At 43.7% G+C, this 23,350-nt stretch overlaps 1 protein-coding gene across 13 annotated transcripts in view; it reads right to left on the bottom strand.

Annotated features, from left to right (window-relative positions):
• Positions 1–23,350, bottom strand: part of ABLIM1 (actin binding LIM protein 1) — a 343,354-nt gene that overhangs the window by 172,556 nt on the left and 147,448 nt on the right. For 2 of the 13 annotated variants that reach the window (XM_059899449.1, XM_059899451.1), the window contains exon 1: positions 11,670–11,903. The exons of 3 other annotated variants lie outside the window; for them this stretch is intronic. In XM_059899449.1, coding sequence (XP_059755432.1) covers positions 11,670–11,685 — 16 coding nt within the window. In that variant the 5' untranslated portion in view covers positions 11,686–11,903. Of the gene's footprint in view, positions 1–11,669; positions 11,905–13,518; positions 13,699–23,350 lie in introns of those variants that run through there. 8 more of the 13 variants (XM_059899454.1, XM_059899453.1, XM_059899460.1 and 5 more) reach the window with 7 other exon arrangements.

Raw genomic sequence — 23,350 nt, 5'->3', positions numbered from 1 at the left:
ACAGTGGAGCTGGGATTTTAACCCAGGCAGTCTGGCTGCAGAACTCCCGCTCATAAATGCTATGTTTCCAGGCAAACCTATAACATCCCGAAGGCTTCAGGGATAATCATACAAAGTTACCAAGGTAAATGGAACAATTGTACCACAAGGGACAAATGAGAAAGAGATGAACACATACAGGGAAGGGTTTCACAAGTTCAGGCTCCGAACCTGTCTCCCCTGAAAATCCCAGCCGAAGGCAGTTTGACTGTCTCTCCAGCCAGCTACAAATTTAATTATTCTCATCGCCTACATTTTCGTTTTATTTTCTCTGCAAGGGATCTTGGGTCATTCCCTTTGGCTCTGGGTTGTGCACCTACCCTGCTATTTAAATAAACTTTACAGATCAACGGACCTTCGAGCAACGTTTTTGAGCTTTTTATACAAGTTATGTCATTGAAATGAATCCTGACAATAAAGATACGAAGAGGGTAGTATGGGTTTTCTCCCATATGTTTTAATTTTTATCAAAGTTTAAGAAACTAAAAAGGCTTATATGCATAAAAAACACATATACTTATAATGCACGATGGCAACTGCCTGCCTCACCTCTCCTCCTGCTTCTCCACCCTCACTCCTCTGTGCTCACCACAAGCGGATGCGTTCAACTTTCGGTGTTTTTCCTGGTCTTCATCGCTCTGTTTCTTAGTCTTAAGAAATTCTTACTGCTATTCTTATTGCTGCATTCTCCTACCAACTCAGTCACTACTTATTAATATCTTGTTCTTACTAATATGGCTAAACCACATTTTCAGTTAACTGTGGTCAGTGCTTACACTTTGAGAATGTAATCATCGTTCGACTAGAACCTGCAGTGCAATCTGTGAATAGAGCCCCTTTCTTGTACAACATTTTTTTTTCTCCTAATGATGATGTCATCATTTCCTTTTCTCCCACTAGCCTGGTTTCTGATGAACAATCTATCATTTTTTTTTAACAGTTTTTGTTGTAGATCTAACCAATAACCCTTTCCAGTGCTCAAACTTATCAGATAACTTATCAAACCTCTGCACCTGGAGAGAAAGGTGGGTGTTCTCAGTGCTATTTTCACTGAAGAAAAAAATCAAATCTCACACAGGTGAGGAGCTTGGCTCTACGTCCTCTAGAGACATGATTCATCTGATACCAACCCCAGCATTCACCCCCTGGCAGCACTGCCTCTGGGGAAAGAAGATGTGCAGGCTGTGGCTGCACAACTCCAGGGGGGGCCGCTCCCCCGCACGAGGATGAGAACGGGGCCCTGGAGGGAGGTGACACACAGATCCTGTAAAAACAGGGAGCCTTCCCACCTCATCTTCAAATACTGCTCCTCATGGTCTTGCACTGCACTGGTTTCCCCACCCCTGGTAGTATCGTATGGGACACTCTCTGTCCTTGTAGGTTGCTGCTCTCTGTCTGGCCTTGTTTGTTTGATTCATGTTTAGCACCTGGCTTCTCTGCCTACCTATTATGCAACCACCACCATATCAGTGCCACCTCACCATGGTCCCTGGGCTTTCATGTTAAGCACGGCCTTTCCCTAGGGGTCTCTCCATCACTGCCGCACCTTCCAACGGCAAGAAGCCACTCTGGTGCTCTTGTTTCATAGTCCAAGCTCTTTTTGAGTCCTGTTGCATCTTGCAGGGGTGCCTCCAACTCAAGGTAGGAGTGATGGCAGACACACCCAGAACCCAAAGAAAGGTTATGCTTTTCCTGCTGCACGAGAGGCTTGCTATGACAACTCACCTCTCAGACATTCCAAGGGAGGGGTGACCTCTCTCCAAAGCCCCTACGTTATAATATTTCTTGAAATACTCTGATATGTCAAAACTGAAGGCTATATAGCACATGGTGCCCAACCAATGGAGGTGAAGAGTTGTTGCATTGATGATGGGTGATGTGGTACCTGACACACTGCCCAAGCCCTGAACTTGTTCTACTCTCCCTGGTTGTGATGCAAAAACAAGGGGACCAGGCGAGCAGAGAGGTGATGTGGAATCATAGGGGGAAATTCTTCTAAACGAAAAAGTCGTTCCAGAAACATCAGGCTTAGATGCTAATGAGGCCTGAATGGGGCTCTCCTTTGGACTTGCCGCTGAAATTCAACCACGTAGCATTTTACTCTGAATTTAACAGCTGGGTCAGTCCTTAATTGACCCAAAAGATGACAAGCACCCCAAAAGAGGACACCAAATTCTGGCCAACTTCTGTTTAGGATAAAATGATCACTAAAAGATTCCGAAATTATTCTGTCAAAACTTTTCCAGTTGCAAGTGAAGAAATCCAACTTAACCAAAATAACCAAAATGTACATATTAAGCACTATTGTAAGTGTCCAGGATAGAAACATGGTTGCCCAAGAAAGTACCTTGTTCTGTTTCCATACAATAAAACTTTAGTTAGTGTAGATGTTCTAAACCAATGGTTTTCAAACTTCAGGTCTTAACCCAGTGAAACAGGATATCGGTTCAATGGATCATGACCAGCTTAGTTAAAAAAAATAGGAGAGGCTAGAAAAGAGCAGAGAGTAAAGGTTAAGTATTGCTTCATGTGACTTTTTCTGTAGCCATTTATATGCATAAGTGCACAAGTCTTGAGTCTTGATGTGTCAAAATGGATTTCTTACTGTGGGTAGGTTTGGTGAGCGCCGTGTTAAGCCCCAGACCACAATCGGAAGGCCCTTTGGCTGAGTCCTGCCCACAGACATGTTTTGTTTGGCCTACACAAAGATTTTTTTGAAGAGAAAGTTGAATCATTTGCCAACATTTAAGCATCTGGAGATTTTACATAAAACCCCCTATTTCTAGTCACTCTTGGAAATTGGAAGGCCTGGCCACATGGCCTACGTGCCTCCATTCCTAGTTTCGTGGGAACCAGGATAGAGCAACAGAGTGGCTTTTCGCTGTAGAGGGGTCCCTGCTGTACAGTCTGTCCTAATCTCCATTCGTTTAGGTCACTTGCCTGATTCTTGGAGGCATCTGTATGTACAGCCTTTGGTTCTAACCATCCTCAATTCAACCTGACCTGCAAAGCCCTCCATTTACCCTTCCTCACGTTCACTGCAGTCACGCGACCAATAGTAGTTCCTGCCAAACTCAGCTGGCTGCGTTTCCTTCATTGCTTCTGTTTTGCCAGCTGGAAACCTTTCTCTCATTTCCCCTTTATCCACTTGTTGCACTCCTGTTCGACCTTCAAAGCCTCGCTTGCCATGACCTCCCAGGAGAATTAATCACTCCCTGCACTGCAGCCCCATATTACTTTGCGTTCTCTGCTGCATACATTTCACATTATATCATAATCATTTCTGTGTTTATGTTCCTTGCTAGAATGTGAGTGCTTTCAGGTCAAGAACTACATTTTATTTGTTTCTATACCAAGACTGCTCATCTCTTATTAGGTTCTGAATAAACATTTAAACAAGGATAACCACCTCCCGCACCCATACGCATCCTTCATCCACTTGTTAGTTCGTTCAACATTCACTGAGCACTTACTATGGAGCAGACACTGTATACTGAGTACGAATTGAATTAAACACCATCCCTAACAGGAAGAAATTAACAGAACCCTCCAAGGTCAATCTTAAATGCCTCCTTTTCTGTAAAGCCTTTTCTGATTCATTTGAAACACTAACTCTTCCTTCCTTTGAACCCCAAGAGAATACCATTTATATCCCTTCTGATCACCTTGTGTTGCCTCTCTTTTCAATCAGCACCCCTCCCAACAATGGCTAATTCATTAACCTACTGAAGGTAGGACCTTTTCAGTGTATCAGGTTACCCCCGAAATGTGGAGAGTAGACTTCAATAAATCTGTGATGCGCTCAAGAATCCCGTTGCTATGGTTCATTGCTTCAGGCTGGGCTCTTCACACATGGCAGGACAGGCAGTGTCTTCCAGTTGAGCAGGAACAGCACCACTGAACCCAGTCCAGAAGATACCATTCCCACTGTCGGCCTTAAAACTGTTCCTCGACGGCTGTCCAGACAGGGCTCCCACGAGTGGCACATAGCAATCCAGCAGACACTCATCTAGCTCCACGTGTCACTTAGGGGACCCTCCATGGACCTGGGAACCCACAGCTCCTGCCATTTTTCTGAGGGGTACTCAGCCCTCTCTCTCATTTCCCATCAGATACTCCACGGTGAAATAACCGTGCTACCTTTTTCTACCATTCTCTGTTTGTCTTAATTTTTCTTAAGTTTCTCCCTGCACAATGTTTCAATTAGAATTGTGAATACAGACTGTTGAACAATCAATTTTGTTGAATGACAAGACAGAATCCAGACATCTAGAATACAGACTGATATAGTGGAGGTGGGTGAAATGCTCCAGGTTTTAATACTATGTTTTAGCTCCTCAAAGACTATCCTGGCTCCTTTGAAACTATCTTTTACAAAGGATTCCAAAAAGGTGTATGAACCCCAGTAAAAATGTTCACCTAACCCTTCGAGAATTAGGAATGATGGTTACAGAATGGCACTCCTGTGCCTTGACTCCCTGCCTTCCCCAAGTCAACCTGAACGCCAACTCACTCCCAGGGAAAGGCACCTTGTAACTTCCTCCCAGGCCCACTCTCTGCCCATCCAGTGTCATATACTGACAGCAGTCTCCTGGCCACTCAGATCTCCCAGAAGGTCTTTTTTTAAATGAACTATAGCTTCATTCTACGATGCAGGAGAGTCAGCGCGAGAACAATGCTCTTGGCCTTCTCTTTGTTGTCTGCATTGTAAGCAAGATCAATTAGCAAAAGAGAATGGAGAGGCTACTTATATAAAAGTTCTCACTTCTCTGCATGGAAGGCTGATCATTTTACCCACAGAAACCATGGATTACCTAGACAGTGTCAGAGTATGGTCCCCAGACCACAAGCGTCAACATCACCTGGGAATTGCTAGAAATGCAAAACCCCACGCTCTTCCTCAGACTTAACTGAATCAGAACTCTGGGAGCAGGGCCGAGACATCCCTGTTCTTACAAGCCCTCCAGGTGGTTCTGATGCCTGCCAACAGTTGAGAACCACTGCCCTCGATAGTCATTTCCCTGGAAGTCTTAAGAAAACCAGCATCTTCACAGTTAAGTCCAAGTATTCAAATAAGTCAGCCTATTGGATTGCAATGGGACACAGAAACTCAACCCTGGGGCCCCCCAGGGCACACTGGACCATAATAGCATTAATCATGTCAGTGTGAACACAAATGCAACGTTTCAGAGAAAAGAGGTCATGCATACAAATATTCACCCTCCCCACTGTTAACAAAATGTGCCCTTGAATACACAGCTCCTGCCAGTTTGGGATAAACATACCTCTCGGTATGAGTCACCATCAGACCAACACACAATGAAATAGGAAGCTGGGCTGGTTTCTACTGTGGTGTGCCCAGATCAGGCTCAACCACAATGGGAAGAAATCCTGCACCACTCACCCATCACTGAACCTTCTGAAAGGTCCTCTGACTCTCTAATGCTGGCCCAGGAAAATACTCAGCATTTCGGCTTTGGCACACGAGATGCAAGCACTATGAGGGCCCTCCTGCTTGCCTCCCAGGAGCTGTGAATATGATGATGACACAGAGGAGCCCCCCCGCCCCCTCACAGAGAATCGGTGCACAAGATTTTGCTCTTGGTAGGGTGAGTCTCACTGAGGATGTCTTTTCTGCAGGACTTTGGAAAGTCAAGTTCTTGTTCTTTAAAAAAGAGTTTCTCCTAAATGCCCATCGACAGATGAATGGATAAAGAAGACCACCCATCTCAGTGGCCCAACCAGCTGGGATGTTCTCAAGAGCGGGTAAATTTAAGTCAATGTGTTCCTTCTCTCAGATTTCTTTCCACATTCAGCCTTAAGTCTAATTGTGGAAACAAAGTCTTTTTTTGTTTTTCTCTCTGGATAAACATTTTTAGACATCAGTGAGTAAGTGGCAGAGGGCAGGGATTTGTTGTGATTTTTCTTTTTTAATGTGAAGTTCTTTCCCTTAGCGTTAGAAATCCCATCACCCAGACAGCCCTTCGGTTGTGAAGAAAACCGGAGCAGAGCCATACTTCCTAGTGAGAGTAGTACTATTTCATTTATAAAACAGTAAGAGAAATTCACACTTGTTTTTTTTTTCCTCTCGAGTGGAATATGATGACAAAACTGGATCTCCTCTCCCTCCAAAGATTCAAAGTTCACAACTGAGTTGTGTGCATAAGTCACAGATCAAGACAATGTATTCTGAAGCTTATAGCATCATGGTGTCTCCTTAAATCAATAGCTTCCCTTTAGACCTTACTTAGGAAATATCCCTGTCATTGGTGTCCCTTGAAAACCTTGGGGCTTTTCAGGTTAAGGATAAATGAAGAACCTAGACAATTCCAGGCGCAGGTAGGGGTGGGGTATGAAGCATCAACCTGGGAAGCAGGGTTGGAAAACTGAATCTAGGAGAAGCTATTTTACACCAACAGGGGGCCTGGAAGGCGACTTGGATGGATAATGAATTATTATACTGCAGAGAACGATCTGTTCTCAGACTTCCCCAAGGATGGAACAGAAATGGGTTTTGATTACATTAGGCAGTGTGCACGCGCCTGAGTGGGTAGCGTCTGTGTGGGTGTGGGTTTTGGGAGGAGTGGGAAGGGGCGGAAGAACAGATACCATTAGAGGCAACAACACGTGGCAACCCTAAAGGTTGTTTGATAAGACAATATATGAAGTCAACAACTCCTTAGGGAGAGACAGACACTCTTCCTTAAGCCATACAGGTGATGATTAAATTGTTGTATAATTACTCTGGTGTTTACTTAAGTGCTCATAGTAACTCTAGAAGAATATACAGAAGGGATGGGCCTTTGTAAAGCACTGTTAGGAAGCAGAACTTGAGTTAGGTCTTGGGCAGATACAGAAAAGGAGACTATATATATTTCTCACCAGGACAGGAGGGGCAGAATGACCCAGGATGGAGAAGGAAGATACCTCCATGATTATTCAAATAGAAAAAGTGTGGGGGGAGGTACGGTAAGTACAATTAGCACAGATTCTGGAGCCAGATAGGCCTGGGTAGAAAATCAGCTCTTCTACTTTCTAGCTAAGTGATCTCTGGCCAGTTTCTAAACTCCTGTGAACCTCCTCTTCCTCATCTATTAAAGGGGAGGAGTACCACTGACCTTGATGGTTTCAAAGATTAGAAACAATGTACATAAAGCTTTCAACACAAAGCCTGCCAGTTAGTATATTTTCAATAACTGGCAGATTTAATAGTAACATTAAAAACAAAAACAGAACCTAGGGGCAGGACAGGAATGATGACGCAGACGTAGAGAATGGACTTGAGGACACGGGGAGGGGGAAGGGTAAGCTGGGACAAAGTGAGAGAGTGGCATGGACATATATACACAACCAAATGTAAAATAGGTAGCTAGTGGGAGGCAGCCACTTAGCACAGGGAGATCAGCTTGGTGCTTTGTGACCACATAGAGGGGTGGGATAGGGAGGGTGGGAGGGAGGTGCAAGAGGGAGGGGATATGGGGATATATGTATACGTATAGCTGATTCACTTTGTTATAAAGCAGAAACTAACACACCATTGTAAAGCACTTATACTCCAATAAAGATGTAATTAAATAAAAGCACACACGCAAAAAACAAGATTGTTTTAGATAGGAGTGGCGAGGAGGTAATTTCAGTACTTGGAGAGAATCCTCAATGATTAGCAGGAAGGCTTGAACTTTACCTTGTCACTCATTTAGGTTTTTCAGCTGGAAATATGATGACATCAGCATCCTAAGAGGATTGCTTTGGTGCCAGTCTGTAAAACACATCTGAGACCCAGTACACCACTGTTCTCAGAAGTTGCTAAGAAACAAGATTGCTCCGTGTGTGTGTGTGTTTTTGTGTGTGTGTGTCTCATATACCTGAATGTCAGGTGGAGGGTGAACGTCTCTCCACCGAGGGTGAACTAGAATGAGTTTCACTGGGTCCTGCTCTACCTTAAAAGCAAGTTGGGTGACTTCCCTGGTGGCGCAGTTGTTAAGAATCTGCCTGCCAACATAGGGGACACGGGTTCGATCCCTGGTCGGGGAAGATCCCACATGCCATGGAGTAACTAAGCCAGTGCACCACAACTACTGAGCCCGCATGCCACAACTACTGAAGCCCATGTGCCTAGAGCCCGTGCTCCACAACAAGAGAAGCCACCACAATGAGAAGCCCGCGCACCGCAACGAAGAAAGAGTAGCCCCCGCTCGCCGCAACTAGAGAAAGCCCACGTGCAGCAACGAAGACCCAATGCAGCCAAAATAAATAAATAAATAGATTTATTAAAAAAATAAATAAAAGCAAGTTGGGTCATCTAACAGTGACAGAAAACTTGAGAAACAAAATAAACAAAAAATGATGTGCTCAAATGTAGAACTCTGTTTTCCTTGATGTGACTCCCTCGCTGCTAAATTTTTATCCTCTTACATGATTTCCAAACCATAAGCCCCCCTTATTATTTAAATAAATGAGTGTTTACACAACGTAATCTCTAGTATTTGCTTATTCTTGTTTTCTCTAACAAAAAGGAATAATAAATCCCTTTTGTGTTCATTTTTAAAACTTGCACTAGAACACACATAAGCTAGACAATTACAGTTTTTAAATGAGTAGAGTGGGCTCTGGAATTGAGGTTGATGAAAGTGTATTCAGAAAGACAGATACTGACTGATAAACCCACAAAATCTCTCCTGCTTCTTTGTTACAGGACACAGCAAGGGTAAGACGCCGTTGAACGCGTCAGAGAAATAACCATTTCATCAAGATTCCCAGATCAATAAGTCTCTGCAACTGGAAATGGGTGGGCACCTGGTTAGGAGAAGAGAAGAGAATGAGGGTCAAAGCATGTTGGCAAATGTCATTCCACACTTGTAGAGGTGTGATCTGCCAGCATGCTTTCTTTCCTGTCAGTGTCAATCCCAAGCCGAGAGATACATGGAAACTTTACCTAGGAGAGAAAATGGTGGCACAAGTCAGTGTGAGCTAAACCATCTCTAAGTGGTGAGCAACAGGGAATCTATGTCACTCCTTCAGAGGGCTTCCCATGTTCCTCAGGATGGATGCTGCCGTGATCCAAGCTCGCTCAAGGCTGATTCGTGTCAGCTCCAGGAGAAAGGAAGAAGCTAGGCCTCTCTGGCAGCAAGAGGAAATGGAGAGGACTAGAAAGGTCTCAGAATCAAGAAGACACAGATTCTGGAACCAGCTCTGACAACAGGCCAACCTGTTTCAACTGTGAGAATCTACGATGGGCAGGCACCAAGCTATGAACTGGAAGATTAAAGATAGAGACACAGGGCTGCTTCTAAGAGGCTCGCTGTCTAGTGACGGAGCCAGTGGGTGTCCACACACTGTAGTAAATGCAAACACTGAGCCATGTTCCGCTTTGATGGAACACAGAGGATGAGCGCTTGGTCCAATTACCTGCTGTGTGATTTTGAGCAATTTACCTACCTTTTATGAAGCCCACTTTTCTCACTCTAGGATGAATGTCTGGACTATGTGCTTTCCTGTGCCCTTCTCTCTTTAAAAGCTATAATGAAATTCCTTTCTTTCCATGGAAGCGCTTGTGTACCCACCAAAAACCCTGCCTTCCCCTGCTGTTGGCTGAGGTCAATGCAGTCAGGAAGCTGGGAGACAGAAGTGGAGACTGACACAGACCTCAAAATAAAAAAGGAACAGCCTTTAATCAGTGGCTAAGGGCTCAGATAATACTAGTATGTGACCTCTCGGTGCCCTGTCCAAAGTGTTCCAGTCAGAAAGTGGCTACTGACTTGTAAAGCAAATGTGAACACAGGCAATCCGAGCTTTGGGAAGTCTGTAGTGACCTAAAAAGAGCTGCTATTCGGGGACCACTGATCTATAATACATTCACCACATACAAAATGTCTGGAGCTTCCTGGACCCCTGGGGGATGGAATCGGGAAGTGGCTTTTACCATCCCCTTTCCCATCACTCATAAATTACTCCTGTTGGGGAAACAAACTCAAATCCATTAGCAATAGAGATCAGAGCCAGGTTGTTTCTCTCCTCTGTGGCAGAGGTAAAAATGAAGAGACCTGACCTTGATTAAATGTCAACATCTTTATCTGTTACTCTGAGCGTTCCTGGTATTACCCCAAAAAGAGAGGAAACATTATTAGAAGCACCTATATTCGCACCAAACCATTTCACGCAATTACCCCTTAGTCCATGAAAAACCAAAGCTAAACAACATGATTTATGAAAGATACACAGGAGCAGAATGGATAGAACAGAAGCTGTTTCTCTTTGTCCTAAGGTGTGGTCTTAACACACTTAGCTGTCATGATCCTATTTCTCCATCCATCCATTAGCATAATAAACCTGAACTGAGTTTCCAGCAATAGGGATCAATTTGAGTTCAGCACGTTCACCTAATATTTATTCCCTGTAGGGGCTTTACGAGAAAGTAGATAAAGATAAATCACTGAAATGTTCAAGACAGCCCCCAAAGAGCAGACATCTGTGTTTATGGAGAAAAGTACGTCCCCAGTCAGAAAATGTGGTAGAATAAATCCCAGCTTACCCAAAAAGCAAAATTAAGTGGTGGTTACTCACACTATCAAATCATGTTGTAAAGGTCCCGAAGACATATTAAGAGAAAAAAATCAAGCCATAGAAAATGATCAAAGAATGATCCTTTTAAAATACTATCTACCTATCTATCTATCTATGTATCTATCTCTCATCTATCTATCTTATTCCTGTCTAGAAGGTCTAAAAGGATGCACAGTAACTATTAACAATTTTGCCTCAAGAGAGAATGGGGAGTTGAGGTGTACAGGGTAGGGGCAAGGGGATTTCACCTTTCACTCTCTAGTCTCCTGTGACATTTCACTTTTCTTAACGCAAGACATATTTATATATTACTTGGATAATTAAAATCAAACACTGTTGTGCTCTTTTATATTTCCCAGATAAACGAATAATTTAAACTACAATTCAATTCTGAAAGATTTAACTTCCATTTCAGGACCACGCCCAGTGCATAAATACTGCACACCTGTGCAGAGCATGACAGCCCTCTCCCGTTTTACTTTCTTCTTAAGACATAATCTGCCACCTTTGACATGTCAAGCATCCTTTAAGGTGTTTGGAGGAGTGATTAGGGATGCCGCTGAAATGACAGGTTATTAAGAGTGGCACACCTGGAACCTTTAAGACAGCCCACTTCGAACTTCCAGCCATACAGCTAGGCTTGGGCAGATGCCAACACAGCACAGACGTGGTAGAAGGATCCTTTCATTACACATCTTCATTAATTTATTGATTTGGGTGGGGGTAAGTGAGGAAGAATGGAGGCTAGGATGAGGGCAGGAAGGCAAGGCTCAAACACAACCGAAAATTCAAAATGCAATGTCAGGCAAAAGAGACGCACGCCCGGGAGCTCGGCTGTGCAAACACTCCAGAAATAGGATGTGCTTCTGACGACGCCGTGGCTAAATGAAAGGTTCCTGATGAAGTAAGTCTCCGTTCTGTGGAAACACGGACACCACAGTACAGATTCTCACACCAAGAACATGTCTGCCCGGCTTTCCATTGATCATCCCCCATTAGGTGGCCGAGCCCTGCAGCACCAGTCCAACTTCTGCAACCATGCACAGTGATCGATTATTTATAATTACCTTTCTCCTTCACCATGGCAACCAGGGCCTTTGGCGAGCAGCACCGAAGGAAACAGGAACAAAGTCTAGGAGTGGGAGCGCCCCTAGGCAGACAGATCGGCTGCGGCAGAGGCAGCGAGGAAGAACCGGGGCATCCACTTGCCAAGTCCGGGGCTTCTTTCTAAAATCCCGCCCCCTGTCTGGAGGGCCGAGCTCCGGTGCCCGCCCCAGCGATCGCTGCCGAGTGGTGGCCGCGCCCTGCTGGTGGAGGGGGGAGGGCGGGACGCTGCCCTTCGGCTTCAGCCACTCACTACAGCTGCTGCTGTAACAAATGCAAAATTCCAGTGTCCTAATCTCTGGTCACTGACACCACGTAGCATTCCTCGTGCCGGGAAAACGGGCATCAAAATGCTCCGGAGCCCTGGCCCCCTCCCGGGGTCTGATAAATGATTGCCAGAAGAGGGGGGCCGAGGGGCAAGCCAGGGACTGTTCCAATAAGTAAAACTAGTCAATTGTTAGCTTATTAGTCTCCTATTACTGCTGCTGTCAATTCAGCTTCTTTCAGACCAACTGAATAAATAAAATTAGCCTTGGCAGCTCATGCAGCTCAATATCAAAAAAACATACAACCCAATCCAAAAATGGGCAGAAGACCTAAATAGACATTTCTCCAAAGAAGATATACAGATTGCCAACAAACACATGAAAGGATGCTCAACATCACTAATCATTAGAGAAATGCAAATCAAAACTACAATGAGGTACCACCTCACACCAGTCAGAATGGCCATCATCAAAAAATCTACAAACAATAAATGCTGGAGAGGGTGTGGAGAAAAGGGAACCCTCTTGCACTGTTGGTGGGAATGTAAATTGATACAGCCACTATGGAGAACAGTATGGAGGTTCCTTAAAAAACTAAAAATAGAACTGCCATATGACCCAGCAATCCCACTACTGGTCATATACCCTGAGAAAACCATAATTCAAAAAGAGTCATGTACCACAATGTTCATTGCAGCTCTATTTACAATAGCCAGGACATGGAAGCAACCTAAGTGTCCATCGACAGATGAATGGATAAAGAAGATGTGGCATATACATACAATGGAATATTACTCAGCCACAAAAGGAAATGAAATTGAGTCATTTGTAGTGAGGTGGATGGACCTAGAGTCTGTCATACAGAGTGAAGTAAGTCAGAAAGAGAAAAACAAATACCGTATGCTAAAACATATATACGGAATCTAAAAAACACAAAAAATGGTTCTGAAGAACCTAGGGGCAGGACAGGAGTAAAGACACAGACGTAGAGAATGGACTTGAGGACACGGGGAGGGGGAAGGGTAAGCTGGGATGAAGTGAGAGAGTGACATGGACATATATACACTACCAAATGTAAAACAGATAGCTAGTGGGAAGCAGCTGCATGGCACAGGGAGATCAGCTCACTGCTTTGTGACCACCTAGAGGGGTGGGATAGGGAGGGTGGGAGGGAGATGCAAGAGGGAGGGGATACGGGGATATATGTATTCGTATAGCTGATTCACTTTGTTATACAGCAGAAACTAACACACCATTGTAAAGCAATTATACTCCAATAAAGATGTTAAAAAAAAAAAAGTGAAAGGGTAACCTTTCTGTTTTTATAATAGAAACTGCAATTTAAATCTATGCAAGTAAATTTGTGTTAAATTCCTACCCCCAAAAATAAATAAATAAGTAAAATTAGCCTTGGTAGAAAAATAATGCTAGTGATGCCTTCAAGTTCATTTTTTTCAACTTTTAGGGTCCTGGAGGCTTAATTACAATGAAAAATAAATAATGACATTTGATTTGTGATTTGCCCTGCTGCTCCCTGACCCCTTACCTGAAATGGGAGGAGCAGGGGACCGACCGGACAATGAGAGGGAGCCTGGGAAGAGGCTCTTTCAGGATTCAATTCCTCATCCAGGATCAAATTCAGGATCAAAGTAAAAGTCTGAGTTATCCAGGTAGGATTCTGACTTCCCCCTTCTCCTTGCTTCTTTAGAGTTTTCTAGACAAGCCCCTCTTGGGTTGTGTATATGTGAGGGAGGAACCCTCCCAGCCACAAAGTGAAGGGCAGTCACCCCCGCACGGCTCACCAGCCTAAGCCTGATCCGGCAGTGGCAGTGAAACCTGACAAGTGACAAGGCTTTTGATTTCTGACCCACAGGAGCACACGTTGGTCTCACGGAAGCAGGTGACTTCCGGGGATGGAGGCTGGGGTCACTAAGCCGACGCCCACCCCATTCCAGCACCTGTCTCCGGAACCCAGATCGTTTGCTTGTTCTCCCCACCATGTGGGAGAGATGTGATGAGCGAGAGACACAAAGGCAGATGGGCAACCCGTCCTGCAGAACCAGAACGCTCAGCCAGGATTCGACTGTTTTACCGCAAATATTGTACCGTGTTGGGTCTAAGAGAGCTGGGGTAACAGAAAGGAATGAAGTCAATCAACGTGCCTCATCTTTGCCTCCGAGGTTGTTTATAGCTGAAATGACGTTGGGCGGGGCTGCTTTTCTGCCGGGTAACAGTGGCAGAGCTCAAGCAGCTGTGACATTCCTACATCTGTGATTCAGGGCTTTACTATTAATAGCCTGGGCATCTCTGCCTGTAAGAAAGGGCTAATAAGGCCCCTCCAACCCATGGGTCGTCATTTCTATGACACAAACTTCTCCCACGGTCCTCCCTGCCCCCACCGCAGCCCCATAGGGTCATGTTTTTCCTAAGTCAGCAGCCAGCTGGAGTGTAAGCACTAAAGAGCCTTTAAGCGGCTTCTCTAACCTCCATTCATAAATAAGAGCCAAGCATGAGAGCAGCACGACCTCAGGTCGAGAGGGATGGGCAGGGCTCGAGAGCAGGAGGGGACCAGCCCTTTCTATCTCCTGAGGGCTAGCACCCTCAGAGCCCGCAAGGAGATGCGGACAAGCAAAATTAAACTCAGAGAACTGGAATTAGTTTGGTGCTGTGAGCCTAGCAGGTGAATTTAGTTTATTATATTTTTGCTGCATAAATAGATTAGCACCTCACTGAGGCACTCCCTCTCTCACCCTCTCTCTCTCCCTTCCCGCCCCACACCCCATGGAATGTGACACTAAAACACCATTGTGTTTCTAGTCCAAACCAGATCATACATAAATATTCTGGATACTGTAAATGCAATTAGTTCAATTTCTCTTTTATTCAGGGTGACCATTTTTAATCCTGAGATTTCAGTTTATTAACCAAACTGATTTATTACAGCTCTGAACCTACCTGTATACCTTTGTGGATAAACTGCCCAGAAACCCTGGCTGAGGAAGGCTCACTGGCCGCTTTGGAGACTACGCCAGCAGAGTAACAGCTGGTGCCTACTCGTTTCCAGAGAAGCCTTTTGCAAAGGAAAATACTACATAGTGGTTCAGAGACATTGCCCCCCTCCTGTGTTTTCCATGGAAAGAATTTTCCTGTACCACAGTCAAAGTGAATGAGTCACCAGCATTTAGTTGCTAAACAACAGTCATATAGCTAAAGTCCCCCCAACAGTCAGACACTGCTACTTTAGGATAAAAGCATCCACTCTACACTTTTAAGATAACCAAAGAGGGTATTACTAAAGTTATTTTTGGAATGTGGCAGAGTAAAACCAAATTGTTTTTGTCTCCGGCCTCAGGGCCAAATAATTAAGAGCTTTGAGAACAGAAGCAAAGCATAGATATTTTCTACTTTACAGTTAGTTAAAGCTACAAGAAGTGCAGCAAAACAAATGAAGGAAAAAATAAAAAATGTACAGTTCATAAGACAGCAGGACTTTTTATTCTTATTTCTAGAGAAGATTTCCAAAGAACTTATCTCAATCTCATTCCACTCAGATGAGATAAGAGTTCATAATACAGACACCAACCCGCGGGTTCATTTGTTGTTTTATTCCCCCAAACTGACTCACTGCCGCCTTGTCATTCACTCACAAAATGAAGCCAGGGTTGTCCACAAGTGACCAAAGGACAGAAACCATTTTGTTGGAGAGAAAAGCTTTGTGAGCACACAGCCACTCTTGGCAAAAAATCAAGAGTACATCACTTCCAAAGAAGCCATGCCAATTAAGAGGGAAATGTGAAAACCAGAAAACAAGCAACCTGATGGAGTTCACATCCTCACTGCTCTCTCCTACAGAGCCACGGATTGCCTATGGCCTGTGCATCCACAGGGCAGGAATTTCAGGACCCCTCCATGGCCATGCATCCCTCAACACCTTTGGACTCATTGGCAGAAGAGTGCTCAAAATCCTCTCTAGCAGAATCCAGCTGAAGGAAAACTTGAGAATGAGTCTGTTATTTGCTTTCCATTTAATGTTTACATCTATCAACCTCACTGCAGACATGTATGGGGCATCTACAGTACGTCAGGTACTGGGCTGGCAATACCAAAACAGGAAGAGAGAAATCACTGCTCTGGAGTTGCTTACCATCTAGTGGAGGAGATGTTCACACACACAAACTCTCAACCCAATTAGGAAGGTGGTAAGACAGAAGTGGGGGGACTTCCCTGGTGGTGCAGTGGTTAATAATCCACCTGGGGACACGGGTTCGATCCCTGGTCCGGGAAGATCCCACATGCCATGGAGCAACTAAACCCATGCGCTGCAACTACTGAGCCTGCACTCTAGAGCCCACGAGCCACAACTACTGAGCCCACGTGCTGCAACTACTGAAGCCTGGGCGCCTAGAGCCCATGCTCCGCAACAAGAGAAGCCACCGCAATGAGAAGCCTGCGCCCTGCAACAAAGAGTAGCCCCAGTTCACCGCAACTAGAGAAAGCCTGTGCACAGCAACGAAGACCCAACGCAGCCGAAAAAATAAAAAGACAGAACTGGGTGCACAGGGTGCAGAGCAGTACTGAGCCCAAACTGGGGAGTCAGGAGAGGCTACTAGGAGGAGTAAAGAAGTAAGAGAGGGCTGCCAAATGAAGAAAGGGGGAAAGATCATTCCATGGCCTCCTCATGGGACAAGAAGGTATCAAGCTCACTGTTCAAGGGGAATGGGGAGAGGTTCAATCTAAGGCCAGGGTGGCAGGTCACGGAGGGCTCTGAATGCCACACTAAGGACGTTGGACATTAGAAGTGATGTGATGAGAGTCTCAAACCTGAGCTACTTATTTCTTTACCAATTAAGTTCAAAAGACTTTGGGTGCATTTCAAAGTCTGCTATGATGTGTTTCCAACCATACTGCCTCCTTCCTCCAAATTGGATTGTGTTGGTGTGTGCATGTCCCGTGTTTAGCAGACATGCCCACAAAGTGTCTATGTTTATTAGTGTACTTAAATATTTCCCTGAGAAATAGAATAAAATGACAGCCAGGCACATCCCAGACATGGCATTTTAAGTAGCACAAACCATTTGGGATTGGCTTATCCTCCTGGAGTAATGGCTTCATGTCCACAATGAGGCTGTGAGCTCCATGAAGGGAAGGAGGTTTTCATGCTTTGCTAGACTCCCAAGAGTGCAGCCTGCAGACCTCCAGGGATAAAAAAAATACTAGGGGTGCTTTAAATGCATACACCTGGTCCCATCCAAGGTCTGATGATTCAGATTTTCTGGGATGAGGCTCGAGCTGCACCAGCTCCTTAAGTGATGAAGGACCACTGACTGGCCTAGCACATTGGCCTGCATCACAGGAAGTAAATGAACATGAAATTTACAAACATAGCTATAGCCCATGCTGCCACATCTAAAAAACAACCTCCATCTTCTCAGTTGGCTGAAATAACAATCATCCTGACATTCACTGCAATCTTCATGAAAATTTATTAGCAGTGATGATTCCAAAGTTTCCTACAGTCTGATACAAACTCCTAAATGTCTGATCCCTCTTGATCCCACTCTCATGTTTTCAACGGAGAACTCTTAGGATTTTTTCCATGTGAATCTCACAGAATCAATGCCCAGCAAAGTTCTTTTCCATGAGTTCTTCAAGTAGAATTATTTTACATTTGTATCCAAAACTTCCCCGTGGTCCTTCTCAGAAGCCAGTTCTGAGTTTGGACCTAAACAATAGGTTGCAGCTTAGGAAAAATTACTAAGGTATATTTAAAGCTCTCTATAAATAATCCACTAAAGATATAAACTGCAGAGGGAGCACAAAACAAGCCTTTTTCCTGAAAGTGTACTGGAACCTACTACTGAAATTCAAAGGATCTTTTGATAGTACAGAGAGTTTCATGAATTTTAGCCTAATTTCAGGCACATGAGAAGTTCACAAGAAGTACAGAAATACTTCCAAGTTGAATTACTTGGGAAAAAAGGCCTTTTTTCCCCCTAACAATTTACTATTGGCTTTGTCTTTTCCCCTAATATTTTCTAGGTAGAAATACAGTTACTAGGAAAGAAAAACGGTCATTTCCTATCATCTGGAGCTGTGATCCTTTCCTAGCAACACCCCCTTCTTTCTGGTACTTAATGTCACCAGTGCTCTGAATTTTACTACACTGCAATGAAGGATTTATATGTCTATTTTTGCAAAAGATTGTGGGCTCTCTGAGGGAAGGGATCACATGTGAATATCTGTATTCAAATAGTGATAGGCACAAAGTAGGAATGTGATATTTGATGAATTCTAAGGAATAAATGTCACTGGCTTACCATAGTAAGTCAAAATGCTGGCTAAGTATTCATTTTTATATCAAAAAGGCTGATTTAAAAATCTTACTCAAGTAAATTAAAAGTAAATTCAGTCTCTTATATATAAATCAATTTAGTGGTTGCTTGAAAGTATTTGCCAAGATGCAAACCAATAATTCACCGTGGGGAGAAATGAGTTGAAAGGAACTTAACCAGGTAGCATTTTATGAAGTCTCCTTAATAACTAATCCTAAGTACCACTTTTGTCGCCATTTACAGGGTGCTTATTATGTGTCAGCTACCATTCTACTCTCTTTACATTCATTTATCACCTCATTTAATCCTCCTAACAACTGGATAAGATAATGTTATTATCTTTACACTTGAGGGAAGAGGCTTGTCAGAATCCAGAGCCATGGGCCCTCCCTTTGCTTTGTTGGGTCTTTTGCTTTACTGGGTCTTCATTCCACAGAGGTCATGAAAGAGTCTCCCTTCCCCTGTTCCCAACTACACACACACACACACACACACACACACACACACACAAACATTTTTTGAGTCAAGATGCACTCAATGTACATCAACTTCTTTGGCGTTTCCAGACGACTTGACACAATGGAAATGATGTTCCATTTTGCCTTGTCTGTATAAAATGATCTTCTCTCCTGATACCTTATCCTTCATTGGCTCTTGGACTTCTTATGATAGGACCTGCCAGGTGAATCGCATCCCCTTGGCCTGTTGGGCTCATCCTTGGCTGGACAGGGGAAGATGGTTTGCCCAGATCCACATTCTCGAGTCTTTTAAGATGCAATTCAATCATCTACCCTGTCTAACCATCCTCAAGGAACAGCATTCCTGTGGTCTACATAGAGAGACAACTAAAAAAATTTTATGGGAGGTGGTCACAGAATTTTTGCAAAGTTGACAAAGCCTCCATTTGCCCCCTTCACTCTAATTAGGCCCTGGCACACTCCCAGAAAATAACCTCTCTCACATTCTCCTGGGACATTTCAGCCATCGTCTGAGGGACAGGCCAAATAAAGCATGCAAAGTGCATGGCCATTAGTGCATGTGCTGCCACAGGAAAAACAGCACTGTCACCCAGCACACGTCTCTGTGAGTTCCTCCAGCTCTCAGGACAAAGAGAGAAGGGACCATGCAACCAACCCTCTGGCTTGTGAAAAACTATAACTTGTATGAAAAAAAACAGGCATTAGCCTCACATTGAGATGAAAACTAAAGTCCTAAGGCAGACTTGTCCAAGGTTACACAATTACTTGGAAATGGCCAAAACCCCTGGGGTCTTACCTCCTACCTGTGGTTATTTTGTCATGCTAACTGGCCACACAGGCAACCTGATCAAACAGCCAGGATTTGAGTTCCAGCTCTGCCACAGGCTCAGGGACCTCGGGCATGTTATTTTCTCTCTGGGTTTCAGCAGTCTCTCCTGCGAACGGTAGTAACACGCTCCACTTGTGAGGCTGTGGTGAGGACAGGGCTGGCTTCCCGGGCGTGCGACCTGGGAAGTTGTGTAGGAACCTGTGCTCAGATGGGCCCTCCATTTGGTTTAATGCTCTGCTCTTGTTATATTGAGATTTGCAAGAATTTTATCTTTGAGCTTGTGTCTTATAAGTGAGGTTGGATGGGACAATGGAGCATGCGTGTGAGCAGACAAGAGAGGTACAGGATGTGTGTCTGCCATTCCTGCTGCCCCCTTCACAGGGGGTATTTGCGATGCCCCCTGAGCTCCCAATTCCAGTGGACTCGTGATGCATGGGAATTCAGGGAGTGCAAGGAAAGTGTGTCACATCTGCGACTGAATAAACAGCAGCACTGAGAGGTCACTTTCCATCCAAACCAGAATGCAAAAAAGAAGGCAAGGTGTTCAAGGAAACACAAACAACCAAGGGACCCTATCATATCCTTTCTGACTCATGTTACTTCCCTATTTAGCCAACCACTTACACTGAAAATGATGATATAGAAGCAAAAGGAAAGATAGGACAACCTACTGCCCCCTTTCCCTTCCGTCCTTCCTTACCCGTCAGTAAGCCAAAGGTAGAGAGTGTCGCTAGAATGCGCATGCATCCAAGAAGTGAAATAAAAACAGTTGAGCTATTTGGGTGCAGAATTCCCACGCTTCTGGAAAGAATGAAATACATATGCATCTGCGATCTATGAAATATAAATTGTGCAATTTCACAAATGAGTTCAGTGCTCTTTGCGTTTAAAATGAGTGGTGCACAGTGTAAACATGAAAGGTCAAACTTCAAGTCAACAATTTAAAATTTTACTTTATTTAGGACAACATTAAATAGCAAATAAAAACATTATGACAAGGTGAGAAAGAGTCTGTGGAATAAAGAAAAAAAAGCTTCATATTGTAGTACCTTTAATGGCACTTTATTCCTGCACTTTGAACGAGGGGTCTCACATTTTCCTTTTGCACTGGACCCTGCAAATTATGTACCTGGTACTGGGTGAGGCTGAAAGAGGCTCTCTATGAAATGAAAGTGTCTGGCATCCAGAAGGAGCTCAAGGAAGGTAATAATGATTGTTATGACTTAGTTTCTCACTGCTTCATCAATTTACAACAAAAACAGGATAATGGAAAACTGTAAAGCTCAAGTTTTCAAAACCATTTTGGGCTATAGGGAGCCTTTTCATATCAAATGTGGGGAATTTTACTTACAATGCCTTAAAGAATTTAGACCCCCTCCTGATACCTTGACACATGACCTTTGCTGCCATATGAAAAAGGCAGTGTGAGGCCAACCATCCAAGAAAGACTGGACTTCAATGTTAGGAAACCTCCCCAGGAAGACAAAGATAACCTCAGCCCACTCATTCATTCAGGAAATACTTATTGAGTGCTTACTAAGTGTCAGGAACTGTTCTAGGTGCTGCGATATTGCTGTAAGGGCAATAGACAAAAATCCTTGCTGTGATGGAGCTTACATTCTAGTTGTGTGTGTATGTGGTTGATATAATAAAATATATACGTAAACTATATATATATATATATATATATATATCAATCATATGATATAGATGATAGAAGTGATAAGTACTATGGAGAAAAATCAAGTCTGGAGAAAAATCAAGGCTGGAGAAAGAGTGTTGGGGGAAGGAGTTGTGGTTTGAAGTGAGTGGCCGAGGAAGGCCTCTTTGAGAAAGTGCCATTTGCGCAAACCTGAAGGAGGTAGGGGAGTAGCCATATGGATATTTGAGGAAAGAGCATCCCAGACAAGTGAACAATAAGAGCAAAGGTCTGAAGGAGGGAGGTGACCTGGTGTGTTCGAGGAGTGAGAGCCGGAGTGAGGCTAGAGAAGAGGAAGAGTTAGGCCCCTCCCTATCAGTCATGTGAGGACCTTGGTTTTACAGTGAGTGAGGTGGGAAGCCACTGGAGGCTCTGAGCAGAGAAAGTTGCATGATCTGATTGTCATTTCCACAGGATCCTTCTGGCTTCTGTGTGGGACGAGAGTGAAGGGGAACGGGCACAAAATGTTGAATTAGTGCATGAAATTTAAAAAGAGCTCATGTGTGTGATGATGACACAACAGAATGAGATGAAGAAAAAGATTATACAAATAAGAGGTGGAAACTGAGGACCTACTCAGGATCAACAGGAATAAATGAGACATCAAAGAAGAGAGCAGACACCGATAAATATCTAATTCCTAGGATAGAAAAAAATTTGCGATGATCTCAATGAATGCAGAAGAAAGAGCCTAAAACAATGAGAGACAATCAATAGATGTGCAAAATAAAGGAAAACGAAAAAAATTGTGTCCCAGAAGTAGAGAATTTAAGAAGCAGAAGATATATTCAGAGATCTAATACACAAGAATTTCCCTGAAATAAAGATAGATCTGAACTTGCAGATTTAAAGTGTGTAGAGATACTATTTTAACAAAGTTTGATACAGAATGCTAACTCCAGGTCTTACTCTAAGCTTTTGAACTTCAAAGGATATCATTCTCCATATATCCAGACAGGAAAAGCCCATCACTCATCAAAGGAGAAAAACTCAGGCTGATCTCAGACTTCTCAGTGGCAATGCTAATGCACAGAAGACAGTGGAGCAATACCTGAAAATCTCGGGGGAAAGAAAGTGTGTGTCCCAAGAACCTTTCACTCAGCCCAAATGTTGTTCAGACATAAAGGCAATGGACAAACCAACCACAAACACAGAGGTGGTCGGGAAATACAACACCACGAACACTTCTTTGGAAAATAGCTTCACATCAACATCTAGTCAATGAAGAGATGAGTGAGATGAGTCAAAATAAACTCAGGAATGCAAATATTGTAGTAAAAGGACTAGCAGTGAGCAGTGAATTCTATTAAATATGAAACTGATACCCCAATTACTGGATTATGGTTATGAAAGAGAATGGGAATGTTCTTTTGAGCAAAGAAAGCAAAGAACAACATGAAAACAATATTATAACTAACAAATATCAGGAGGTGGGTAGGAGAGACGTATGAGAGAGATACTGTCCTTGTCTTCACAGCAGGAAGAGATGACTTGCACCAGAGAGTCCAAGATTCTTGATCTAGGCATCTCACAGAAGCACCTGAAGTCACATCACCCAGTTGCTTCATCCTTGCTTAGAGATTATGCAAAACCTAACCCCTGTTTGTCTACTTCATCTCCCATCACTTGGACTTGGTAAGGCAAAGGGTATCACAAGGCAAATGTATCTTCAGGGTTCTAAAAGGGAGTTAATACACCTTTACCTTTTTACTGATTCTTTTTTTTTTTTTTTTCAGATTCTTGGTTCAAGATCCAAAATTGTTTCTCATTTATTTATATCTAGGATTTCCATAGTATCTTTCCTCCAGAGAGGTTGATGAATGAAAAAGAGATGACACACTGGTTCCAAGGATACCCACATAGAGTTTTATTTTTCTTTCCAGTTATTGAGCCTGCATATTTATGAAAATGCCATGGAATTTCTCATGACAAGACTTTCATTATCAACATAGAGTCACTGCCCAGAGGTAATGATATGCCTTGGGGGATGCTTGCCCTAATCATTCCTCTTCTGTCCCCGTTCAACCCCTCTTCTGAGT

This window comes from Balaenoptera ricei, chromosome 16, assembly GCF_028023285.1.
Source record: "Balaenoptera ricei isolate mBalRic1 chromosome 16, mBalRic1.hap2, whole genome shotgun sequence".
Taxonomy (NCBI): domain Eukaryota; kingdom Metazoa; phylum Chordata; class Mammalia; order Artiodactyla; family Balaenopteridae; genus Balaenoptera; species Balaenoptera ricei.
The sequence above is the reverse complement of the archived record's forward strand: the minus strand, read 5'-3'. Positions and strand labels throughout refer to the sequence as shown.